Here is a 24,535-nt window from a genome sequence, read left to right as displayed (position 1 = left end):
CCCCCAAACATCCCTGGAGATGCCCAGTCAGGTGTAGTGCTTTTGTCTCTCTTTATGCTCCAGAGGCTAAAAGCATGCTGGAAACTCAGCAGCTAGATTCTGCAGTAGCAATCTGATTAGTGTCCAACAAATGGCTCCTAGCCAGGTTTGTGACAACCTGATCAATCAAATTCAGAAAATCCCTTTTTAGCTTCACAGCTGACATTGGGAAAGATCTGGGAACATGTCTGAGAATTAAAGGCACCTGCTGAACATGAATGAGAAAGAAAAAACCCTCACAGACAGGTGGGTGGAGAAAGAAAGGAATGGAGGATGGTGTGATGATTCCATGTGCTGGTGTCTGGAAGGAAGCAAGCCACCTTAGATGCCAAATTGTGTCCTTGCCTGCAAACGTGGCAAACGTGAGACTGCGCTGTGATGGCAACTTAATGTGGATGCATTTGCTTTTGCAATAGGAAAACACACCTGAAAGTTTCTCCAGGTGAGGTATGACTGACATAGAAAACTCGAGGAGAAAGCTGGGATCCAGCAAGACATGGGAAAACATACCCAGAGTGCCTGTTGTTGCTATTAAACACCATCTGTCACAGACCTACACGGGAGTTCAGTATTGGATTCTTCTTACATCACAAAAGCTAAATGAAATAATCTGCATCTTAGCCTCACACACATCATTGATGAACACAAGAATTAGTAGTTCATGCTTACTTGTAGTAGCCATGGATTTGACCCAATATGTCAACTTCATGCCTTATTTTCCTGACACTGCTCAAGACTCAAACAGCACGGATTTTATTTTCCTTTTTATCCCTTGCTGTTTTCTTCTCACTCAAAGCATTGTAGAATTGATTTGTTTTTTTAATAAAACCTTTTTTAGGTGCCAAGTAAGCCTGCAGCTGCAGAAAGAACAATACCCCAGTGTTCTCTCTCTCCCCTTGGTTCTAGCAATCTCTGAGTATCAATCAGGCATTGCTTTGCAGAGGAAAAAAAGATAATAATGAATGACTTAAAATATCTCTGCTGAGAAAAATATGAGTTTGATTTCAGTTTCAGAGAGAAGAACTTTTTTCCTGGCTCACTCACTGACTCTAATAGAAGACCAGCAAGATCTGATGTGGCTCCAGCAGAGACCTCCTATGTTCCAAGGATCTGGGAGTATGCAAGAAGTGCCATAGAGTTTGAATCGGCTGTAATATGTTACTCATTGCTATCCATGACACTTCCCTGGAGCTTTAGAGAACATCCATGTGCTTCACACTTGGAAAAGAAAACAGTCAATATCCTTCTGTGGTGTGATAGGCAGTGGGGCCAGGTAAGCAGCACTTTGGAAGGAAGGCAGAAAGATCTGATATAGACTTGTGGCTTGGTGAAAAGTGAGTTCAGCTCTGCTACAGTCTTTGTGTATACTTGGCTAACCACTTAACCTTCCCATGTCTGAAATTTTCCACAAATAGAATGGGCATGGGAGCATTTTCTTGTGCTCCAAGAACACTGGTTGATGGAAAGCATCAAGGGGTGAAAAATCATGCACTACCAGAATAGCTTCTATTGCAGAGGACAGCAATTGCATGCATAGAAAGCACAAGTTGAAACCTCACCCAGCAGCATTGGTTTTGCTGCTGAAAATTGGGACATTGCCTTCAGTAATTCATCTGTTAGCCTTTGTTTACCTGATCAGTGATGGCACTAGTGATTTGGAATGTCATCTTGATCGGCACCAGTAAAACTTTCATACCATGATCTGCCACTCTCTGTTCTAGAGGGGCCATGCGTGTCATGGAAAGTAAATTTATTTTGAGGGGTTTGAAAATATTATTGAGACTGTTCTTACATTCCTTTTCTGCAAAAGTAAGCATCAGTAACTACTCAACTAACCATGCAGACCTCACAGGAGGCCATAACAGTCCTTAAAAAAAATCCTAAAATAGTCTCTCTATGCATAAAAATGTCAACATTTTAAACTCATACCATTCAACGTTCTTTCTGGAGGGAAGCTGTGAATTTCCAGCTTTTTCCAGTGGTGTCTGAAACAAGATGGTTGGTGTGGGGGTTAAAGGTGGCTTTGTGCTGCGTTTGTGTTTTTCTGATCACCAGACCAGAAGAGATTGGCTTAGTCTCTGATACAAGCTGGAGTACCTCAAGGCTGTTGTAACATATACCTGACCAAATCCTAACTGAAAACAAGGGACCACTGTAGCAGGGGACTCCTGGAATATGACGTCTTGTACTGTTCATCCTTTGGCCACATCCCATTACTGAGGGAAAGCTTATGCATTTCTTGGCTATGTGGGAGTTCCTGATAACAGAAATTTAAACCTCCCATGTGCAGCAATGAAGGATCTGACTGCATGGAGTCAGGCTGCAATACAATTAACTGAAATAGCATGATGCCTTCTGTCTGAAGAAAAGAAGCCACTGCCTCAAGACTAGATCTTATTCGTTTTGGGCCTTGGGCAGGTGTTGTTTTGGAAGGCAAAATCACAAATGTCACAGTGTCTGCTTAAACTAATAAATGAGAAAAATGCACATTTTCCAGGGAAGAGACACTTCAGCCATGAGAAGTAGCCTTAACCCAGTGCAGTAGAAGGCCGCATAGCAAACCCTTCTCATCATTCCCCTGATGCACTCCAACAGGGCTCCCAGTGAGTTCAAGAGATGGTATCCGAAGAACTCAGCATGACCTCGAAGAAACCTGTATGACACAGCAGTACCTGATAGAACCAGTGCAAAATCCCCACGATAACCTAGCGTGACCCACAAGACTGACCCTGTGACAACATTTGATTTATGGCAAATGACATGGATTTAATCACCCACTGGAGAATGCTGAATGACGCAGCACAGCGTTGCTCACTGTGGCTCTACTGAACTGGCACGCTCTGATTGGCTTTGGGAACACACCCATTGGGTGATTCATACAATTAAAGACCTGCCAATCCCCCAACACTAATGAAATGCATCTCTGTTTTACTGGTAGCACTTTCTAGCAACCTATTTAGGCTCTTCTACTGCTCTCATCACCCTAAGGTATGAGCACATCACAATTGATGGACAGCTGGTTTTCAGTTGAGGTTAAAAGGAAAACCTGGTTCCAAATAGAATGGAATTGAATAATTAATGAGTTTATAAGCAGAGTACAAATATTCAGTCAGATAATTAATTGCTATACTGACTTAGCATGGGTTGGATGATGTACCCCCACCTTGGGAGGGGGACACATTAACATTAATCTAGGAATGCTAAGAACTCTGTGTTCTAAGTAAGCTAGGGTTACAAAATCGCTGTAGTGTACAAACTATATCCCAAATGTGGTTTGAGATTTCCTGCAGACCGTGAGCAAGACACTGTGGTTCTTCACTGGAAGGAAAAGTAAAGATAGCTTCAAGGTGCACAGCAAGCTGCCTACTAAGATCACTGATGTATGAGCATATATCAGCCAGAGCAGGTGTACAGGGCTCAGTCCTCGAATTCATTCCAGTTGATACATCCTATTAAATAGCAGAAAACAACAAATAATTTTGCTTACATTCCAGCTGAAGACATTCTATATATAGGGGAAATCTTGGATGACATTAATTAAGGGACATGTGGACTCTGCTTAAGACTCTTTTCCTCTCTCATTCTGGACTGAGTAAGATCCAGACATGCTGGAAGATTTAGTCTATCTAGGACAGCCAGTAGGGTCTGTTCATGAACTAAACTAGTTCAATAGTATTCTCTCAAACCTTACAACAGACCTAAATTTCCTATTAGAGCCTCAGTTTCCCTTATTTCCTTTGGTCTAACACCCATGAGGACCCAGCTCACTTCCTTCCCTGCATGAAAATGATATCTTCCCTTGCCATAGGGTCTATGCTGATTCCCCACTAATTTTTTGCTGCTGTGCAATTAAAAAGCAGATTCTCCCTCATTCACTCTCCCCATCCTCCTAATCGAATGCCCTGGTGTTATCCTGATAACAGCATGCAGAGATGTGAACTGATGTGCCTCCCATCTTGTCATCTTCTCTCATATATCCGACCCAGTTCCCAGGGTCTGATTTTGTACAAGTATGAACATTTAGTCTTGAAAATTGATCACTGGCCCAGAGGCTAGATGTTTGTTACCCGGAAAGAAAAGATGACGTTACAGTTATTCTTATTTTAGGTCCTGAAAAGGGCAGGAAGTCCTACTACATTAGCAGTGAAAGGATCAAGAGTGGCTCAAGAGGGTCTTGGCAGGTTCAAAAAGTCACAACATTTGAAAGCATAGTCCACATTTGATCACCTATCAACAATTTATCAATAGCTCAGTGATTAAAAACAAAGCTCTTTCACTTCATTAAACACATTCAGTGCCATTTGCTCTACATTCCAAATGGCTGAACTGATGTTCCAGTGCAGCCTATTTTTAGTCTTTCTGATTAGTTCATTATTTAGGAAAAGCTACTGACTGTATATCTGTTGCAGAGATCTAATCTTTATGTGAATCCCAAGGAAGAGAAGAGCTTCATATAGGTCTTAAGAATTTGTTTGAATGTGGGTTTGACCACTGTCCCTGCTGTGCCGCAACTCAGTGAAGTGATAAGCATGGAGCTTTCCTCTCCTTGAGTCTTTTCCCTGATTTTTGTTACAGGAAGAAGCCCTGTAATATATATATATATTTTTCCCCGAGAAAACTAAGATGTAGATTGACAAAACTAGCAGTCTCAGTGAGAATTAAACAAGATACTCAAAATAAGTGATCTCTTGGGTGTCTGAGTAAATCACCACCTCCAGATCAGATTTTATTTATTTTGAGAACAAACTATTTCTTTGCTGGTAAATCCTGCAGTTTTGTCATGAATCCAATGAATTTTCACTGGTAAGTGACAACCCTAGAGACAGAAGTGGCCGTGTATCCCCAGGGCAGATACCACATGGGCAAAAGCATTCCAGCATTGCCTCTTCAGCAAGCTTCATCCCTCATGTGAAAGGACAGGATCTGCAGGTCACATGGAGATTAGACTCTGTGTCCTTCAGCCCTGCCTGCTAAAACTGCAAAGGAGAAATCCAGCTGTGATGGCATCTTCTGTCTCATGATTTCTCAAGCACTAGCACACATGTCTGGGCCAAGCTCCATTTCAGAACCCCAAATAATAGGAACATTCCCATAGGAACAGAATGAGATGGGATTATTAATTTCTTTCAGACCACCTGTGGTTACCAAGCATGGGGGAAAATCCCTCCAGTCACTTAGGTATGCGTCTTTGGGGATACAGGAATTAGACTTGGACTGAGAACTGAGAGATGCTCTTACTACGAGTCCTCATGGCACAATGGAATGTGACCTTGCACGGGTTTTGGAATCTGCACACCTGAGTAAGTGCTGCATCCTGACAGCTCTCAGATGCACAGCTAATTTGTCTGTGCAGGGCACCATGCTTGAGTAGCCATTAGAACTTGAAATACCTAAGCTAGCTTGCTTAGAGTTATTTGGGAATCTCCTCCTGTCACTGCCTGGTGCTGGGCAGGTGGGCCTTGTTCTGCATCATGCGCTGCCTGGAGAAGGAGATAAGTCAGTTCTAGGTGCAATACCCTCTTAGTGATGTCAAAAGCAACAACATAGAAACAAGTTCTGCACATTTGCTGTCTTCTGCTTTGCTGCCTTTCATATGTCATTTGTCATCTTAGAGTGTCACTGCTTTCATGTAGGGACAACAGATTTGTGTATGCACAGTGTCTAGCATAAAGGTGTTTCCACCCTATGTGAAGCATTTTTTGTGCAGCTGCAATGGCACAATGACAAAAAAAGGTAAAGTTCTCAGAAAATCTCCACTGAAGAACAACAGTCAGAGAGGAGCATTAAGTGTTGGTTCCTCTGCTTTACCAAAGATATCTAACCAAGCCACGGGTTCTTTGCCATGAAAACTGTACCCAAAGACTCCAGAAGGAGGACAAATTCATGTGCTTCCAGCTATGAGACAGCAGAAAGTCTCAATGTGTGAGGTGGCTGTGCCTGCCTTTCTTGGCATAACCAAGTTAAGTTGAAAATTTCATGCTCCAACTAGTTTGTTTCTTCTTTCCTTTTTCAAACTTTGCTGCATGGAGCCAAAACCACTGGTCACACTCTCCAAATTGCTGGAGGTCCAAGGCTGGTTGGTCTATGTGATTAATCCTGCCTCGTCTTTCTATGTCCAAACCTTTATTTCTCCCATGGACTGGGGCAGGAAGGAGCAAGAGGGAGGGCTGTTAGTGGTGGCAGACGTTGGCATCAGCAGGTAAAAATCCATCCCATTCCACAGTTCAGAGAAGATGGATGAGGAGGTCTGTCTCTCCATTCATCAGCTCCAGCTGATACTCCTGCTTCTCTCAGCAATTCAAACTTCTCCTACCTCTGAGTCCCAGGATTTCTTCTGACTCATCTCCCTCTTTCAGACCATGTATCTCAATTATCTCCTTCTAGCACTCACACTGCATTCCTATTAGCACCTTCCCTTGTCATGCTGTGGCCAGGTCCTGGGTCCTCTCTTGCCTAATGTTTCCTTCTGGCCAGCTGTGCTTTCCAGCTGTCATAGACCTTTCCAGCCTCAAATATCCCTACATTTCCAACATGCAGAGATGCTTTCCTCCACAGCTGAGTCAGTTTATTCCCAGAAACAACCCATCCCTTCAATTTCTGTGGAAGAATAAAAATCCTCCCTGGTCCTGGTGCTTTTATATCATCACAATGCTCTTTCTCACAGTCTTGCTTTGCTCTGAATGCTTTCCCCCACACTGTTCCTGTAAATGTGGGCCAAGCTGTAATGATGCAGCACACAGAAAAACACCTTTCTCTTGTGATCTTAGACAGCCCCTGGAATTAATTCCTGGAAAGTCATTCTCGGCCTTTCTGAGTTATGATTTCCCATGAACAGATGGACAAAATGATGGATGAAGAGGGGAAGAACGGAACAATGATTGAGAAAGAGTTGAGCAATGACTAGGTGCTCACCTAAAATTTAGAAAAATTGTCAGTCCCATGCATTTTCCTGTACTGTGCTGCTGTTTGCATTGCAGTTCACTCGGCAGGGTAGACATATTATTTTCCCTTTTTCTCCCTTTCCCAACAGCAATGCAGCTGCACTGCTCTGCTCTGCTCTTGGCAGTTGCTCCCTTTGAGACTATTGAGTACAGTTCCAATGGAATCCTCAGCTAAAGGACACTGGGCAATGTTGAGCTCCAAATACCTCCAGCAGTAAGCCTGTTCATAGTTGCTCTGTTGCCCCAAACCCTTGCACTTCATGAGAGACCCTCTCAGGCTTCCACCCAAATTCTCCCATTGAACTTCTTTGTGTATTTTCTTTTCCTTGAAAGGAATACATGACTCCTACTTTTTGGAGACAAAAGGGCAGCAGGAGAGATTAAAACAACTCCATGTCTGGAATTGTGCAATCCCTCCAAGCCTGGAAGATATGAAGGAACCTAAGTCTGGTTATTTCTCGAGGGAGCAGCTACATGTCTCCACTTCTGTTATTTCACAGGTCAACTTAAATTTTCTCTTTGTGCTGCATACACTGAGATCATGGGGCTCCAGGCAGGTATTTTGAGGAATATCTGGGACAGAAGCTTCTACACCAAGCTGTAGCATTCCCATACCAAAAGCATGCACTGCAGTAGTGCTCTGAAGCAATTGGAGGAGAAAGGAGCCTGGAGATAGCTATTCCGGGGCCTTTCCTCACTCCTGACCAACTGCATTTCCACAGTATGTTGGGGATCTCGGTCTCTCACTCAGTTGTTTCCACTGGACACCAGCCCCTCCTGCTACCCCCAAAATACACTAAACCAGCTCTTCACCCTGCTTACAATGTTCCTACTGTCTGTGACCAATTAGGAACTCCCAAACACAGGGAAACCATCCATCCTGTGGTTGTGAAATTCCATAAAACTCCATAGTGGCTCCAACCTATTCCCTGTACTTGATTTCTTAGTCTCTGAATACTTGATTTCCATCTCCCTCCCCCCTGCCTTCAGGCAGGATGACATTCTTTTCTGCTCAAGTCCTTTCAGGCGCTACTGATCTTGAAGCTCCCCAATTACAACCACTTTTCTTGCAATGGTGACACCTTAAGAGACAACAGCAGCTGCCTATAAAGGGCCTCTGCCATCTGTTTCCTCTGCCACTTCTTTGAGACAGCTCTAGTTATATACAGAAAAATATTTATCACAGTTCATTCACTCCTCACTCAAAAATGAGCAAGAGAAAAATGTCTTCTTTCATGATTCTGCCACTGCCCTTCAAAAACCCATGACCCTCAGCCTAAGGAAAAGGGCAATGATTGAATCTAAAATGAAGCAGCAGAAATTCTTGATGATTGGTCCCTTGAGACCCTGTACTCTGAAGGCAATTCTGGGGGGCATCTACATTTGGGAATGACTCCTCATGGCTGTCTGAAAGGCAAAAGTCAAAATCAAACCACTTCATCTCAAACACCAATCTTTCGTACCAATTGTATCTGAAAGGAGATGCACGTATGCACATGTGCACAATGCACATTTGAACAGACTTAGTTCTGAGTCCTTTTCCATCACTTCTCCAAAGAGGCTGAATGAGATAGGATCAAGGGAACTAGCTCCTACCCAGGAGTACTATGGGCTACTGATGTAAAGGAAAGAGCAGAAACAACATCAGGGGTTAGGACTGTGGCAGAAAAATGCAGACATGAGAAATGATGTGTAGTAAAAGGGAAGAGAAGAACAAACAATCAATTTTGAAGAAGAGAATAAAGAAAAATGAAAACCAAGGGTGAAAAAAATTGAACTAAGAAAGAAAAATATTATGCAACATCCTCAGGAGGAGATAAAGCTCCAGGAACAGGTTCTCAGAAATTTACTCTTTACAATGGACAGGTCACACTAAGGTTGCAGAAGTCAGAAAATAGGGTTGGATGAAAAGTCGTTTGATTCACAGTGATCTGTAATACTGAATGAACACAACCATAAACCAGGGAAATATTCAGTGTTCAGACATGATCCATCTCACTGTAGCTACACTGGTGATATAAACAAGACTTGAAGAAAGAGAGAAATTCTCTGAGTGATAGCAAATTTAAGAATGAAATGCTGTTATGAAGGAGTGGGAGGAGAAAAATAAAGCCAGCACTAAAAAAATACCATGTTCAGAAGGAGAATGAAAACTGAGAAATAGGAAGACAAAAATCAGAAAGGGAAAGAAAATCCAAAGAACGGAGGTGGATAGTGTTATTCTTTATTTGACAGAATGTATTCTTTATACAACAAGCTAAATCAGAAATTTATAGGTGTTTGCTTCTAGCAAAAACACATATCAGAAAAATCCCTACCCATGAATAGGATGACATTGCATTCTCAAGTTTTTGTATACCGTCCTCATTTTCTGTTTTTCACAGCTAGAAGATAGGAGTATATGCTCTGGGGGCATAGGAAGTGCAGGATAAAGTCCATATGCTTCTCTGGGGAGTTATAGATTTGATAGGAAGCTAGCATAACTACTTTAGTTGCCTGTGCCACAGAAACAGAAGTGGATTTCACCTATCCTTCAGGGCTTGGTATGAAAACTGTGATTGAGTAGTTTGGAATTTTATGGGAGAGCTTTTCTGTAACACAAGGAGAATAAATGGGTCTGGGGGACAGAAAGCTGTCAATAAACAAGAGAGATTCAGATAAAGACAGAAATGCAGAAAGAAGAGAAAGAGAAAGATGAATGTCAGCAAGTTCATGGTCACCTCTGCCATTTTACACACTCACCCATCCAAAGTGAGGAATCTGTATGAGAATTTTTGCCCCACAGGAAGAGCAGCCAAGTTCAGTTTTTCTAACAAGGGTGAAAGACGATGAAAATGGGAATAGTTAAAAAAGGAACTGCTGGACTTGGTGAACAGCTGGCATAAATAAATACAGAATCTCGTTACCTTTGGGGCTGTCGCACCCACTCACACTAGAAGTGAATTTAGCCCCTGTTTTTTTGGGTACGTCACACAGAGCGGGGACATGCAGTGACCTTGAGGGCATGGATGTTTAAAGCACGCACAGCCCTTCCACAGCCTCGCTCTCCCCTTGCCTACACAGGCAGCGTGAGCTCCATCCGAGTCACTGAGGTTACATCAGAGCAAACGAGGGGAGAATTGGGCCTCCATCTCTCGTGCATAGAAACACTACAGTATTGTACGTCATCAGATGCCAGTGCAGTAATCATTTCCACAGATACAAGAGAAAAGAGACAACCTCGTTTCTAATTTAGTCGTGATAGCATCAAAGAGACCTAAAGCCTATTGCTTTCTGGGAAGCAGGGACTTCAACAATAATAATTCTTTGCACATATATAGCACCTTCATTGCCAACTACTTACTTTATACCCTGGGGTGTGAAGAAAAAGGACTCCACTTAATTCCATATGCTCTTAATTGCTCTCTATCCCAGATCCTTCCTAGCAAAACATGATAGAAATACTTAAACTCACTGTTAATTTGTCAAATTAGGGCAGTCATTGACACCAGCAGAAATGCAGGCCTAGTTTGCATCTTACATTGCAACTGCACAGCATAGCATCTAGAAACAAAAGAAATGCCAGACTAAGTAAATCTGAGCTCTGTTTAATCCCTGACAAATGTTTCAGGGAAGAGGCAAGAACCACATGGCAGTCAGATAGGGGAGAGACTGCCCTTGTGAAATGTTATCCTAGTTTTTATGGCGACTGGCTTAATTGCTGAATTACAAAACACCCAAAATGCTGTTCACATCCATTAGGAGGATGCTTAATTTTCGTGAACTCTGTCGTAAATGCCCACTTGCTTGCTAAATGTTGTTAAAATCTTGGCCACGAGAGCTCCAGTGGCAGTGAGTTCCACAGCCCTGATATGCATCAAATGGGAAAGCTTTAACTGGGTCTCCCATGACTCATGTCAGGTCCTCTTGTCTGTGTGTTATAAAATGGGGAAATCAAGAGCTACTGATCCACCTTCTCTAGCCCATTCATTATTCAACACAATCCAATCACTTTCCCTCTCATTCACCTCCTTTACCAGGCAAACGTGCCTAACCTTCACACACAGTCTTTTCTACTCTTCCTTGTCCCTGTCCCCCTTCTATGAACCCTATTCTGACTTTGCAACACCCCACCCTTGGATGGCCCTTGCTTCTGCACTCTGTGCTATCCCCTTTGCTTTACTCCTTATGCTTGGGGACTTGCTGGTGGTGGGTTTTCTGCCTGCAGCCATGTGCTGCAATGGACCATTAACAGCAGTGTCCCCATTTCTGGCATCCAGTGAGTCACCACGGTTCATGTAGAGCCCTGCATGGTACACAATCCCCCTTTTCTCACCAGCCAGTGATACCCTCTGCCCCTCCCCACCGAGGTTCATTCAGGCAACCATTGGGCTTGGAGCCCCCAGCCCCATTCACCTCCTCACCTCAGGTATTCCTGAGAATCTCAGAGGAAATAATTCCCCTGAAAACAGTTCAAAAAGAATGACTGCTTGCTGAGACTCTTTTCCCAGACAACCAGAGATCCTTCACTGTAGTGCACAGCAACTGCCCCAGGGTTATGTCTTGAGAGACCCTTATTTTCCATTTGGATCCTGGCCTGATCCATGTTTGAGGGTTGCCAGGGAGGGCATTTAGGGCTGCCATGAGCTCCTTCCAGCCCAGTTGCTGGCTGCACGCAGATGAGCCAGCTCATCAGCTGAGCTGCCAGTGAGCCCTCCGGCCATGGGAGGTTGGAGGCAGCAAAGTGGAGGGAGGTTGGCTTGACCACAGGCAGTGAGCAATGAGGGGAGCAGAGGGAGGGGCTGGGGTCTCACCCCCCTCAGAGGTACCTGGGCTGCTGATAAGAGGAGACAGCAACTGGTGTCATATACTGCTTTGAGGAGGGGGCACTGGCTGGAGAATGGAGGAGGGGGACAGCCAGAAAGAGGTTAGAAAAGTGTTTATGTAGAGCATACAGGCAGCACAGCTCCAAAAGAATGGGGTCCTTTAGCTAGAGGGAATGACTCTACGTAAGATGGGGTAAAAGCAGGGGGAAATGATGGCAGGGAGAAGAGGAAAGAGGATAGAGAAATGCAACAGCAGGAGCAAAGGGGACAGAGAGGAGCAAGAACAAGATAATATAACAGAGGAAAGAGCAAGGGGGATGGGCCTCAGAGAACTTGGAGACAAACAAGGAGAAATTATGAAGGGGAAGATGCTTTTGAGAAAAAGCACAGAAGAGACGTAAAGATGAAAGGGAAAAATAAAGAGGAAAAACAGGGAAGGGAAACGAGAACAAATTAAAATGGAGATGGATAGAATGAGTCAAAGATGGAGGGTGAGGAAAAAGCTGGGGTCATACAGCCAAGGGAAAAATAACTTTTAGGTGTACTGTATTTACATCACATTCTGCGTATGCCTAACCAGTTCTGTGCTCTGTGTTTCCCCTGCTGGGTGGCTGCTGCCTTGGATTGGGGGCTGAGTGGGGAAGGACATGGAACAGGAGCCCTGCTGTAACCCATTCCCCGGGCAGCAGCCCCCTTCCCTCCTTGAGAGCCCCCTGCAAGGGGGAAGGTTTCGTGTCCGTGAAAGGAAGGCAGCAGCACATCCCCTGACAACGAGTGCGATATGGAATGGAGAAGCAGCGCAGAACGGAGCAGCGAGGGCTCCCCCTGGGATAAACCGGGTATGCTTCATTGGGAATCTGCTCTTAAAACAGGGGCAGGGGGCAGAGCCATCTGAGAGCCTGAAATGTTCCCTGCTCCCCCCGGCAACCTCCTCGCTACTGCTTTTAAATTAAATAAATATGGAGATTCTGCTGTCAAACCTTAGTGGTTCTCCTCCCCCAAAACTCTTGCTTAGATTGTACCAAACCACAACCAAGTGAGACAGGGACTCAGAGGGCTGCATGAGGAAAGGAATGGGTTAAAAGGGAAACATTAGATAGGAATAGCTCCTGGTCTCCCTGGCAAAGAGACATTTGTTCTATCTCTGTGTAATTTCTTTATACATTACTGCTGCCACACTGCACCTCCATGTCCCTCCCACTGCATTTCACTCTCACTCTTTTCAGCAAGGCAATTTCTGGTGCATTTCAGGACAGTATTAACCCATTCCTCTTTCTTGTCAGCAGGAAGATTCATAATTTAAAAGCAATTTAGAAGTCTGTTCTAGCAACTCACTAGTGAGGAACAGCATTTCCTTGTCAAATCTTACAAAGGAGCTGAGCTTGCAGGTCTCAGCACCTCAAATTCCTTCCTTCTCTGTGACTTCAGTCAGGTGTGAATTTAGGCTGAGAGGAGAACCAAACCCACCCAAGTCTGGGATCATGAATAGTTCTTCCTCACCATCTGCCACTCCACTTTTTAAAATCCTTTGTCTTCTTCTTCACCCAAGGCCTGTCCAGCTCTAAATTCTTTTTTCCCTGGAAGATGCAGTGCCAGCAACAATCAGCTCTGTGCCCGGTCATTTCCTCCTGCTGCATCTCACGACTGGGCTAGGATGCTCCTGGTCCTGAACTGTGAAGACATGGAGACCCTGATTTAATCTACTGCTACACCCACTGAATTTTCAGAAAAGGCCCTGGATTAGGTCAGCAAGGATGAAAGGAAAGGACCCTTTGTAGATTTGTGGATCCCTGGAAGTAGGACGGCAGGCAATTCTGCAGAGCAAAACTAGGGACACTGACAGAAACAACAGCTAAAAGAAATAAAATCATGAAAGATAAGAGGGAAAACACAGAAAAAACCCTACACATAAAATGGATGTGAAAGGAAAGACGTGCACCAGGAACAAACAGCAGTGGGAGAAGGCAGTGAGAGGAAGAGACGCAGTGCCAGAATCGTCTGGCAGAAGCTTGTCCACTGCCTGTGCCCTGCCTCACTTTGCTGTCAGCTCTTCATTTTTGCAAACACTGAATCTGCACTTAGCTCTCATGCACTGTTCAGATATAACAAGCTGGAAAGGGAACAGATCAGCTCATTAATTCTCCTTGGGAAGGGTCTCTAGGCAGGAATTATTTTCTCCACCAACATCCATTCAATTACTTGCCTTCACACCAGTCAGATCTACAAGGATGTCTAACCCCATGTGCATCACTCATGCCTGCCTGCTCTGGACTCTTCTCTCCTGCCTTCTCAGTATAAAAGCCTCCCAGACCTATCCATTTCTTAATAATAATGACAACATGACAAAACCAATAACCTACAGATATAAAATACATTTCATTTGCTTGCTTCATAAGACCTTGATAAGGCATCGTCCCTCACTTTTTGAGATCCTGTAGGAGATCTACAGGAGCTAATGAAAGAATCAGATAAAGTATCATTCATGCCAATAAAAAGTGGTTTTAAAACATTCAGTGCCAAGAAGGAATTAGGCTGGAAGATCCGCAGCCATTTCGAAGTTGTAAGAGGTGCAGCATCCATGTGGGGCATGAGCTTGCAGATCTCAATTGTTCAGTGTTCGTATGTGTTTTGTAGCTACAGGGCTGAGAAAAACCGTTTTTCTTGAAGGGCAGAGACTTTTGAATGGCCCAGAGACATATTTCGGCAACCCCAAAGTCTGAGAGAGAATCATCTGGAGGAAGATTAGGGAAAAAATCAGAAGCATGATCCGGAGTAATGTGAACTGACACCATCTGTCTGCTTGAGTTCCCACCGTGGAGCAGGGGCTCGCTGTAGGGCTCACAAGAAAGGGGGGAAAGAAATCCCAATAGAAGAGGAACTTCCCAGAATTGTACTCTTCTTTGAAGCAATACAAAGATCTGAAAATGCTGACTGAAAGACCATTTTAGGGAATAGAATGACTAAAGAGAGGGAAACCCAACAATTGAAAGCCTGGGGATCAAATTCTCAAAGAGGAGGTTGCAATTCTGACCACAACGTATCTGTGCATACAGCCCAAGGTAAGTGCTCACATCCATTTCTGCAACTGGATCTCTTGGCCAAGAAGAGAAAAGACAATTTAGCATGATAACTGGAACATGAGGTGTCCGCTATCTCTGACAGCTACAGTGTTGACTAATGCCAGTGTTCCTCCATGTTTCCAGAAATTAAGGCAACATTATCAGAGGCTTCCTACCAGTAGCAGATGGCAGTTTGAACTCCTTCTCTGATTATTTTCTTGTTACAAAGCCTCCTGCCCTCCTCTTCACTACCTCCCCTCACCCTATAGATCTGCCCTTACATCTACCCCAGGCAGAAGAGTGGCTGTCCCACATCCTTTGTCAGGTGTCTCTGCCACACCGTGGACCGGTTGTGCACAGATCCAAGATTTTTGTCCTTTGTACAGCCTCCTGAGACCAAGCCCTTTCCTCCACAAATCTACCCACTCTATGTATCATGGGGGAAAGGACCCTTTGCTGCATCCTTCTCTGTCCTGTTCACCAGCAGGAAGCTTTCACCAGGGAGAGGGAATCAGCCAGGGACACCGTACTGATTTCTTTTGACAAGAAAGAAGATAACCCCCCACTAAGCTGATCAGACATGACAGTAAGAGCCCTGACATCCAAGGGCTGGTGGGGATATTTGGCTGTGCTGTCCTGGGACCAAGGGAGTGTCAGCCATCACCCCATGCAGGCTATGGGGCTGCGGGAAGCCAAGCAGAGGCATGCCAGCAGTGGCAGTGCCAAACCTGTGCTGTACCACCTCACGAGGCAAACCCATGGTCAGACCTTGCTCAGAGTGTGCCCACGGGGATGGCTTTGCCTTCTGCTGAGCTGCTCTTGCAACCAAGTCTTTATCCAAGTTTTAGTGCAACCTGTGCCCTCAGGCGAGGGACTCAGAGCTGGGCTCAGCTCCCCTGTGGTGCATTGCACCCTCCTACCCCACTTGCTGCTGCTGCCCAGTATTCGGGGGCTGGGAGATTGGACCAGCCCAACCCTCACACGTGTGGGAAGAGCGAGAGCACCCTGCCAGGGCCATGCAGTTGTGCTCAGGCTGAATTTCACACCGTTCATGCAGGGCTATGGTTTTAACCCACCGGAAAGCATCAGCAGGGAGGGCAGGGGACCTGGGCTGGCAGCGCAATACTGGGGGGCTGGGGGCACTTCAAAGCTTTTAATTGGAAGCATCCTGGCACATTCTTTTGCCATGCAAGCCACTTCTCAACAGTGCCTGTGGGGTCCTGTCAGATGTAAAGGAGAAGGAGCCCCGAGCTCCTCCAATCTGACAAACCTCACCCGCCCCTTCCTCCTCCCCCTCAGACCGCGTCCCTCTGGGTATGGCTCTGTGGGCAGATAGACATGATCTGAATTCACTGCCTCTCCTGGCTGGGGTCCTCATACCTTCTATCTCCACCTCAGCCTCCCTCCGCCCTCCAGCTTGGGGACATGGCTCAGGAAGGGAGTTCATTCCCGCAGCCTCTCTTCCCTGCATGGCTTTGCATTTGGTCTTTTTTTTTTTTTTCCCTTCTCTCTCTCATTAATTTTTAATTAAGGAGATGTCTCCTTCCCTGGTTGTAATGAATATCTATGTGAAAGGCTTTTCATTTTTTATTAATATATACCTCTATGTATTTATCAATTTGCAGGAAATCTGTGCGTGTGTATGAGCAAGTGTGTTTAAAACATCCCCCATTAATTTAGTGCTATTGATTTTCTGGCGTGGATACAGCATATAGTATTCAGCATAGAGCTCCTCTGCAGGATATGTTAAAAGGCAGCAGTTTGGGTTGACAAAGGGCACTAAATGCAGTATGCGTCAAATAGACCATCGCTCAATGAAGTCACTTAGCTATTCAAAACATGTCCAGCCATCACTCAACCATTTGCACCAAGAACGGGGGGGAAATTCACGCTTCTTCCTGGACACAACCATTTCCAAACAGCAGCTTTAGCTTTCTTTGGTAAGAGACATCAAAACATACATAGTTTATTTCCCCCTTCCCCCTGCCTTCCATCTCCCAGTGCCAGGTTAAGAAAATCAGTTCTGCGGTACCCACTTGCCGTTCTCTCCCAACAGGGAGCTCCAGGCACACCCAGCTCCGGTGGACACCAGCAGACACTGATCTTATCCCTGGATGTCCATGAAGCCCTGGCAGCCCACTGTCCAGCTGGGAGCTGATTCATAAACAGGGCTTTCACAATGGGCTGTAATGTGCGCTCCTGTTCTCTCACTCTCTCCTCACTACGTGTGTAACATAAACCACGCATTTACATCGGTTGCCCCTCTCCCTCCAGCACAGGCTGAAGACCACCTCCCCAGCCCACACGTATGCCAATAGCAGTACTCAGAAGCACATATTTAAAAGTGAATCACTGGCCCCTCTTTTCTTTCCCCCTCCCTTTACAACATCTGATTCCAGAAGTTAGCTGCAGTGGTGTCTCTTCTGTCATCAGACATGTCACTGAGTTGCTGTTCAGTTTCACCACATCAGACTTCAGCTGATTTCTCCATTCAGAGACTTGTTTATTTTAAGTCTTTACCATAAACCTTAAAAAAAAAATCAACCCTCCAAATCAACCCCAAACAAACCCCCCCTCCCAATAAGAAACAAACTGGGGAAAAATGCCAGCCCCAAACCAAATCAATCAGTGGCCAACTAGACCCCTCTGCACCCACTCCAGTGAGATGTGGTTGCTTACAGACATTACAAGATGCTCTGAACTCTGTTTGAGATGACTGGTATCGTTCTGTATGAGACATTTTGGATATAAACCCGTTGCTTCCCTTTCTCTCTTTTTCCTTTCTAAAGTGAACTAAATTGCATCCTAAGCTTTGCAATAACCTCCTTCCCACATTGCCCCTCACTCACAGTCTTGTCTTTGCAAATAAGGCATTTGCAAAGAGAGCAATTATTTCACTCTCTGGTTGCAGTCGGAGCACAGCAATAACACAGCATTTTGGCATTGCTTACCCAGGCAATACAAACAAGCTGAAGACAGGCAGACTGCACAGTTGCTTTTTGAAAGGATCTCTCGGTGGTTTTGTAACACACACATTATTCCAGTTGGAGGGAGGAAGTGATTTTTTGGGGAAGGTGGGAGGGGGGAGGATGGCAAAGAAGGGAGAAGGGAACAGAGCAGTGAATGTTTTGCCTGTCTTCTTGCCTCTGTGCTCTGAGTAACAGAGCCCACCACTCTCAATCCACTACGAAAGGAATGAAGTGAGAAAATGGTGGAATGTGGAGGGATTTATTGGGGGAAGGAGGGAGAAACGTGGGGTGGTGGGAGAGGAAGGGGTGGGGGAGTGTGGAGGTCCAGAATCAAATACCTTCCAGGCAGCAGGTTCTCCATAATCCAGAATGGGTCATGACTTCCTCGTTCTTTTTGCTGGTTTCGTTCTCACTGACAGTTTTAGTCTTGCAAACCCCTCTGGAGTAAAGCCAGTAGTCGGTCCCCACAGCTATGGTCATCAGGCTGAAGGCAGCGAAAGCACCAACGGTGGTTAAAAGCATCTGAACACCTCTGTCAAAGAGCCCCATAATTCTTCATTATACAAATACCCAACCGCCTTCTGATTCTTGGGGTGTGTGTGTTTAATAAAATAAAAGAATAATAATTCCGACTAATAATATAATGGGTATAGAGAGATAGATATCAAAAAAGGGAGGTAAGAAAGCCCACGGAAAAGAGTGTAAATTAGAAAGACCACACGGGAAGAGGCTTGCCTTTTAAATCGGAAACGTTCTGGTTGAAATATAAAAAAAGGAAAAAGGAAAAAGAAAAAAAAAAGAGAGAAAAGAACCAAGAAAAACCAAAGAAATAAAGAGAGAACCCCCCCCAAAATGAGACGCCTTAATCCCTTTTTCTAAAATTCTGGTCTCCAGTTTCCATATGTAATGGCTAATTTGGAGATGGCTTCCACAGTGAACAGGGGAGCAGCAGCAGCATCCTCAACACAATCTCTCATTATCTGGACCTAGACAGTTAGAGACTGTAAGAGCAGAGATGCAACCTTCAGTCTTCTTGCTTAGCTCTGCAGCCTGCGCCATGAAAATCCTTTTCCTTCCCAGTTATCTTCCTTGGGTTTTTATTTTTTTTTTTTTCCCGGCAGCGGCAGTCGCTCCAATCCTCTCTCACTTTTGCTTGCTTCTCCTTCCTTTTGCTCGCTCCTACCACCAAGCCAGAGTGCCCAGTATACTGTAAGCCCTTGATTTCAGCTGAACAGGTGCCGAGGTCTTGCCTCCCATGGCTTTTCCGCACAGCCGCGGCGCTCGCTCCCGGCGGAGGTGGGCGAGGAGAGAGGGGGGCTCCTGGAGGGGGGGGGTTGGGGAGGGGGAGGAGGGGGACAGGCGCGGCGCCCCTCCCGGGCGGGGGGTGCTGAGCAGAGCCCGGCTGCGGCACCCCCTGCCCCGCGGCGGCCCCCGGCGACTCCCGGGCCCCGCTACTGCATCAAGCCGGCGGCGGCGGCGTTGGCGGCGCGGCGCTGGACGGCTCCCCCGCGGCGGCGGCGGCGGCGGCGGCGGCGTTGGCGGCGGTGTCGGTGTCGGCGCTGGCCGGCGGTGCTGCAGGACAGCTCCCCGGGCGGCGGGGCGGGCGGAGCGCTCCCAGGCCGCCGGTGCTGCAGGACAGCTCCCCGGGCGGCGGTGCGGGCGGAGCGCTCCGCGGCCCGCGGTGCTGAAGGACAGCTCCCTGCCCGCGCCGCCCGCCCTGCCCGCGCCGCCCGCGCCCCAGCATCCGCGGGCGGCAGCCGCCCTCCTCCTCCGCCCCGCTCCGCTCTGCGCGGGCAGGCACAGGCAGCAGGCAGGCAGCGAGGGGCGGGGGGGCAGCCTGCCCCCGCCCTGCGCCTCGCCCGCCGCTGCCGGCACCGGCAAGGGTCGCTCCTCCGGGGCCGCTGCCGAGGAGCCCGGGGGAAGACGGCGCTGGGGCTCTCCCTCGCTTACCGCCTTTCTCCCCCCACCGCCGCCCTCCAGATCAGTCTCCTTCGTATCCCCGCCGTAGGTACCCGGAGCTGCGAGTGCGACCCGCACACCGCAGTTAGACCCGCACAAAACTTCAGTCAGCCGTTTCTCTCCCCAGGAGGCGGGTGAAATGTAACGTGGAAGGGTAATTTAAAAATAAGCATGTATTTCTGCTCTTATTGCTGTTGTTATGATTTTTAAGTGCTTGCTCTTCACTCTTCTCGGGTTTGCTGCAAGTTGCATATGTCTTGGTGTTGCTCGTTTTCCGTCCCTCTGCCTCCCCCTGACCAGTGGTGTGTGGATCCCTGTGTTCTTACTTTGTCTTTAGGGATTTCAGTGAAATCCCAATGCCTGCTCCAAGAAGCAGACATTTTGGGAAGATTCTTCATGAGAAAGGACGATTTATGATAATTAGTATCATTTTGTTAAGGAAAGGAACCACCAAAATTGAATACGTCCACCCCCTCAACCCTGGGAAAGCAATCCACCTTTCACATCCTCATTTTACACAGAAAGATGCATGAGCTGAATGGATGCAGACTGAAATCTATCACTGCTTAAGTTTTGTGTCAGACACAACCTGATAGTACAGGGAACACATATAAAATTGTGCAATACTGACATCTGAGTATGTCATAATCCTCTCTCTTTTCCTCAGCAGTATCATTACACCAGGTTAATTACATTAGTCACCTCCTGGTTCTATACATGTAGCTGCTCATTAATGCAACAATCATGAAGAAAAGAAATAATCTAATTCTTGATGCTACCGATTTTGTTTCTCTCTGATCAGATTCATTGTTCAGTGAAAAATGAGACCAGAAGATCTGCTTTAGGTTCACTGCTGTTCTATGCGGGGGAGCAGCGCTGGTGGAAGGGGGTGCTGGGAAGTTGAACCAGTTGGAGGGCTTCAGCCATGCTGCAATTTCATAACTCCAGTTATCTCTTCTCCCTACTCCCTTTCTGGGTGCAGACTGGGCCTGCCCTTCCAGGACAATCTGTCCCAGGACTCATGGACATGAAGCAAGCAGCCAGGGGGCCACTGGCTGCCCTACAGACCCTTGATCATTTCTCCCATTTGGAGGGCACAATCCAGACAGCCCTCACAGGTGAGACTGAGGTAGAGGTGTTTACCAGCAAGCACTCATGGTGTCCAGCATCAGCCATATGCAAATCAACACCAGCAGTCAGAAAAGACCGCTGGAAAGGCAGAAAAAGGGAGAGGTGGTAGGAGACAGTGCAGGTTGAGACCAATGAAAATTTTTTTGTGGACAAACAAAGTACCTAGCTCATCTGGAGGAATCCTAGGCTTGCCCTCTGCCATTGGAGCTGGGAGGGGGTGGGTGGGTAGGTCCTTCTGTACCTTGCTGAACAGCTGGGAGTGAACAAGGGGGCAGGTGCATATTGTACTCTGCATTTTTAGTACTCCGAGTATAGGCTGCTGCAAGAATGTGGAGGATGGTAGTTTGTGGACAGGCTCTCTGAACTATTGTCCTTGGTGCAAAGGAATTTGAGAGGCAGAGAGATGTGGAGAACACCCCTAAACTGGTGGGAGATTGTAGCTCTACAGGGATGGCCTGTGTTGAGGAGGCTCCATGAGGCTCTTAGCTGGGAAAGCTAGGGAAGATCACCCAAGGACCTCTCCTTCCCTTATATTTTGCCTGAAAGAAGGAAGGGGCCTTGAAGAGGGAAGGCATAAGGGAAGAATAAATAATTCTTGGGACTCTGAGCATTTTCTTTTTGTGTTAGTGGTTGCTCCTTTCCAACTCCATCTCAATATTAAAACCTTCTCATTCTTCAAAGAAAGATAGAAAGTCTGGACCAGAAGTCTGAAAGATTCTGAAGAACAAAAATCTTAATTTGACTATTCTTGCACTTAAATCCATCAGGCACAAACATCTCACTCTGGAAATCTGGACCTTCTACTTCCAAGGGTTGGCTCCTCAGTTACCCTGTACTCTCAAATAGTGTATTACAGCAGCAAGAGAAGGGCATGTTCTCCCCACAGAAATTGCCAGTGTAAGGACACATGCAGGGTGGCAATTTCTACAATCTCTGGCTAAGAGGAGTCAGATCTATGAGAGCTCAGCACATCTCAGAATCAGAACTAAACATGGCTTCCTGCCTCACACTTCCCAATTTCCAGAAATAATTCTCTTCCTGCTACCCTACTTATATACTCTTAGACCATTCACAATAATCCCTCTACAGTTCTAAATGCCACAGGAGAAGAATGGAACAAAGGCAATGCAAATGCCAGACTGTCCTGTGTGACTGCTTGTGCTGTGGTTAGATGCTGTGCTGAGATTTTGTCTTTCCTACAAAGAATCATTAAAAATGATAATAGAAAACAAGAATACAGAATAAAACCACAGTGGCAGATTTTTACAAGTCGCATCTTCTGAATAGCGCAACACAGAATGACATCTATAGAAGAGTAAGGAGAGAGAAATTAATAGTCTGGAGGAAATAGAGAGATTTTAAATTACATTTTAAATTACTTGAAATGAGAAGCTGATGAGACAGGGAGCCACAGGAAGTCTGCTTCCAATGGCAAACCAAGAGTGCTGCTATTTGTGGAGAGTAGGGGCAGTGCTGTAGGAAAAAAAGGGGCATGAAAAAGATGCAGGAAGTGAGATGAAGGGCACAAAGTCGGAAGCAACTCCATGGGATGGTAATGAGACTGAATAGTGTTTGCAGATTGAGTGCTGCAGTGGAGCTCTTTGGCACACAGGATAAAATCAAACAGCGATAGTGTATAAAAATTGGATCTAGGAATCTTCATCCTGGGGAGGCCAGCTGAGAAGGAGCTGTTGTAATGAGATGTAAAAGAGATAGAGTCGATGCAGCTGCATTTGCAGGCAGAAGTGAGGTGTTAATAGGGAAATGCACCAGCAGAGGAGATGTTAGGAAAAACGAACTGGGGTTAGGGTGATAATCATAGAACTGGAAGCCAATGGGGCAGAGAAGAGAGAAATGAGATATGGTGTATAAAGAGAATTAAAATGTAAGATACTTCACTGGGAAGAAAAAAGTCACATATCTGTACTGTTAGAAAAGCAGATGGGGTGATCAGAACAGTCATCACTGACATCCAAATCTGAGGGTCCCAAAGCATTTAAGAAACATTTGCATCGAAGTTGCACGCTGGTGGTTTTCTTAGACCAGTTCAACAAACTAGCAAGCCATGGAAAGAAGATTTGTGGGTTTTGCCAGAGAATCACGGGTGAAGAAGCTAGAGATGGAGATGATAGACATAGGAAGATAAATGCAGATGGAAAAAGCCTCACTGGTCCTCTCTTCTTATCTTCAGGTTCATGTAACTTCAAGATCAATGAAACAGTTTAAACATCAGACATTCAATACCACAGCAAAATCATCTCTGATGTAACCCTGTGACCAATGGAGGTCTATCAATTAAAATGAGCAGATTTCCATGCAAAATGGGTGTGGGTGCTGCCCTGAGAGTGCCTAAAAAAACCTCTTGTGATAGACAGGAGTGGACTCTGGCAGGCACCAAGTACAAGGTTCTAATGCTGCCATACAGAAGTCCCTCAGTTTCTCACTTATGTTCTCTTCCAAGCTAAATCTTGTACAAATGGTTCATTTAGCCTCACAACTCCTAAAAAGTAACACGCTCATTAGTTTGCAGTGGCACTGAGGCACCAAAAAATCCAGACCATATTCATAAAGCATACCAAAGTGAAAATGTTTGTGCTGATTTTAGTGGGATCTGGGTGCTGCTATGAATGAATTGGGTACTCATGGGTACCCGAGATAACTGTTTCAGATTGAGTCTTGAAGCTGCAACTCCTGTGATTTCCATGTGAGACTCCTTTTTCCCTTTTTCTTACACAATCTTTTCTTCCATTGAATGGTGTATTTGAAGATGGTTGGGAAAACAGTGTCCTCTCATGTGCCCTGAGGGTTGTATTCTGCAAAAAAGGAATGCCTTCCTTCTCCACTCAGAAGAGATAGTTGGAGAAGACTGAGATACCCAGGATGAATTTTCCGCCATGATGAGCTGCTGGGATGTGAACTGTTTTGCCTCCCTTTCTCTTTCCATGCTATGCTAAGGTTTGTATGTACAGCAGCTTCCTAATCAATATAAATAGAAAAAAATCAATACCTGCAACCCATTAGCTCTAACAGAAGGCAGGCTGCTAACAAGTCATTCTAGCTGGAATTCTAGTATTTAGTAAAGCACTCTCAGTGAGGATATATGTATATATATGCATATATATATATATATGTACACACAAACTGAATATGACTAGCAGAGAATATAAGTTGTGAGAACATTCCCCCTCCCACCAGCACGTCTATCTCTATGTATTTACATAAGTATGCTAAACTAAAGACACTCTTCCCCACTCGGATGCTGTGCCTCATACTTATCCTCTGCAGAACACACATTTTTCTACACTTAATCTATAATCCCAGGCTACCTTCATGTTGGACTATCTTGTGTATAAATAAATACATGCCTCTACACTCCCTTACCCCTGCATTAACCATGCTGCATAGAAATCCAGCTTGAGACTCATGCACAAGCATACAGCCATTGTTTCTCCATTTCTGTATCCCCAGATCCTTCAGGGAAATTGTCTTTTTAGTTCACATTCATATCCAAAGCCAGGCACAGACAGTTCCCACTGACATCTACATACATCCAACCCTGAAAGCATATTCCAGGCAACAAAAAGTTTTTGAAAAAGTTGATGAAAATTTGGCACAGGTTTTGTAGTCAGAAT

At 45.6% G+C, this 24,535-nt stretch overlaps 2 protein-coding genes across 3 annotated transcripts in view; one reads left to right on the top strand and one right to left on the bottom strand.

The window, feature by feature from the left end:
* CACNG2 (calcium voltage-gated channel auxiliary subunit gamma 2) overlaps positions 1–19,118 on the bottom strand; it is a 54,404-nt gene extending 35,286 nt beyond the window's left edge. Inside the window, exons 1-2 of one of the 2 annotated variants that reach the window (XM_088165352.1) lie at positions 18,836–19,118; positions 18,152–18,297 (exon numbers count right to left, since the gene is read on the bottom strand). In XM_088165352.1, the coding sequence (XP_088021478.1) occupies positions 18,152–18,293 (142 nt within the window). In that variant the 5' untranslated portion in view covers positions 18,294–18,297; positions 18,836–19,118. Of the gene's footprint in view, positions 1–18,151 lie in introns of both variants that reach the window. The other variant, XM_014885225.2, reaches the window with a different exon arrangement.
* Positions 19,119–19,806: 688 nt separating this feature from the next.
* NCF4 (neutrophil cytosolic factor 4) overlaps positions 19,807–24,535 on the top strand; it is a 76,986-nt gene continuing 72,257 nt past the window's right edge. The window contains exon 1 of the mRNA XM_088165349.1: positions 19,807–19,926. The gene's annotated coding sequence lies outside the window, so the exon portion shown is untranslated. The remainder of the gene's footprint in view (positions 19,927–24,535) is intronic.

Source organism: Sturnus vulgaris, chromosome 5 (genome assembly GCF_052056855.1).
Source record: "Sturnus vulgaris isolate bStuVul1 chromosome 5, bStuVul1.hap1, whole genome shotgun sequence".
NCBI classification, from domain to species: domain Eukaryota; kingdom Metazoa; phylum Chordata; class Aves; order Passeriformes; family Sturnidae; genus Sturnus; species Sturnus vulgaris.
The sequence above is the reverse complement of the archived record's forward strand: the minus strand, read 5'-3'. Positions and strand labels throughout refer to the sequence as shown.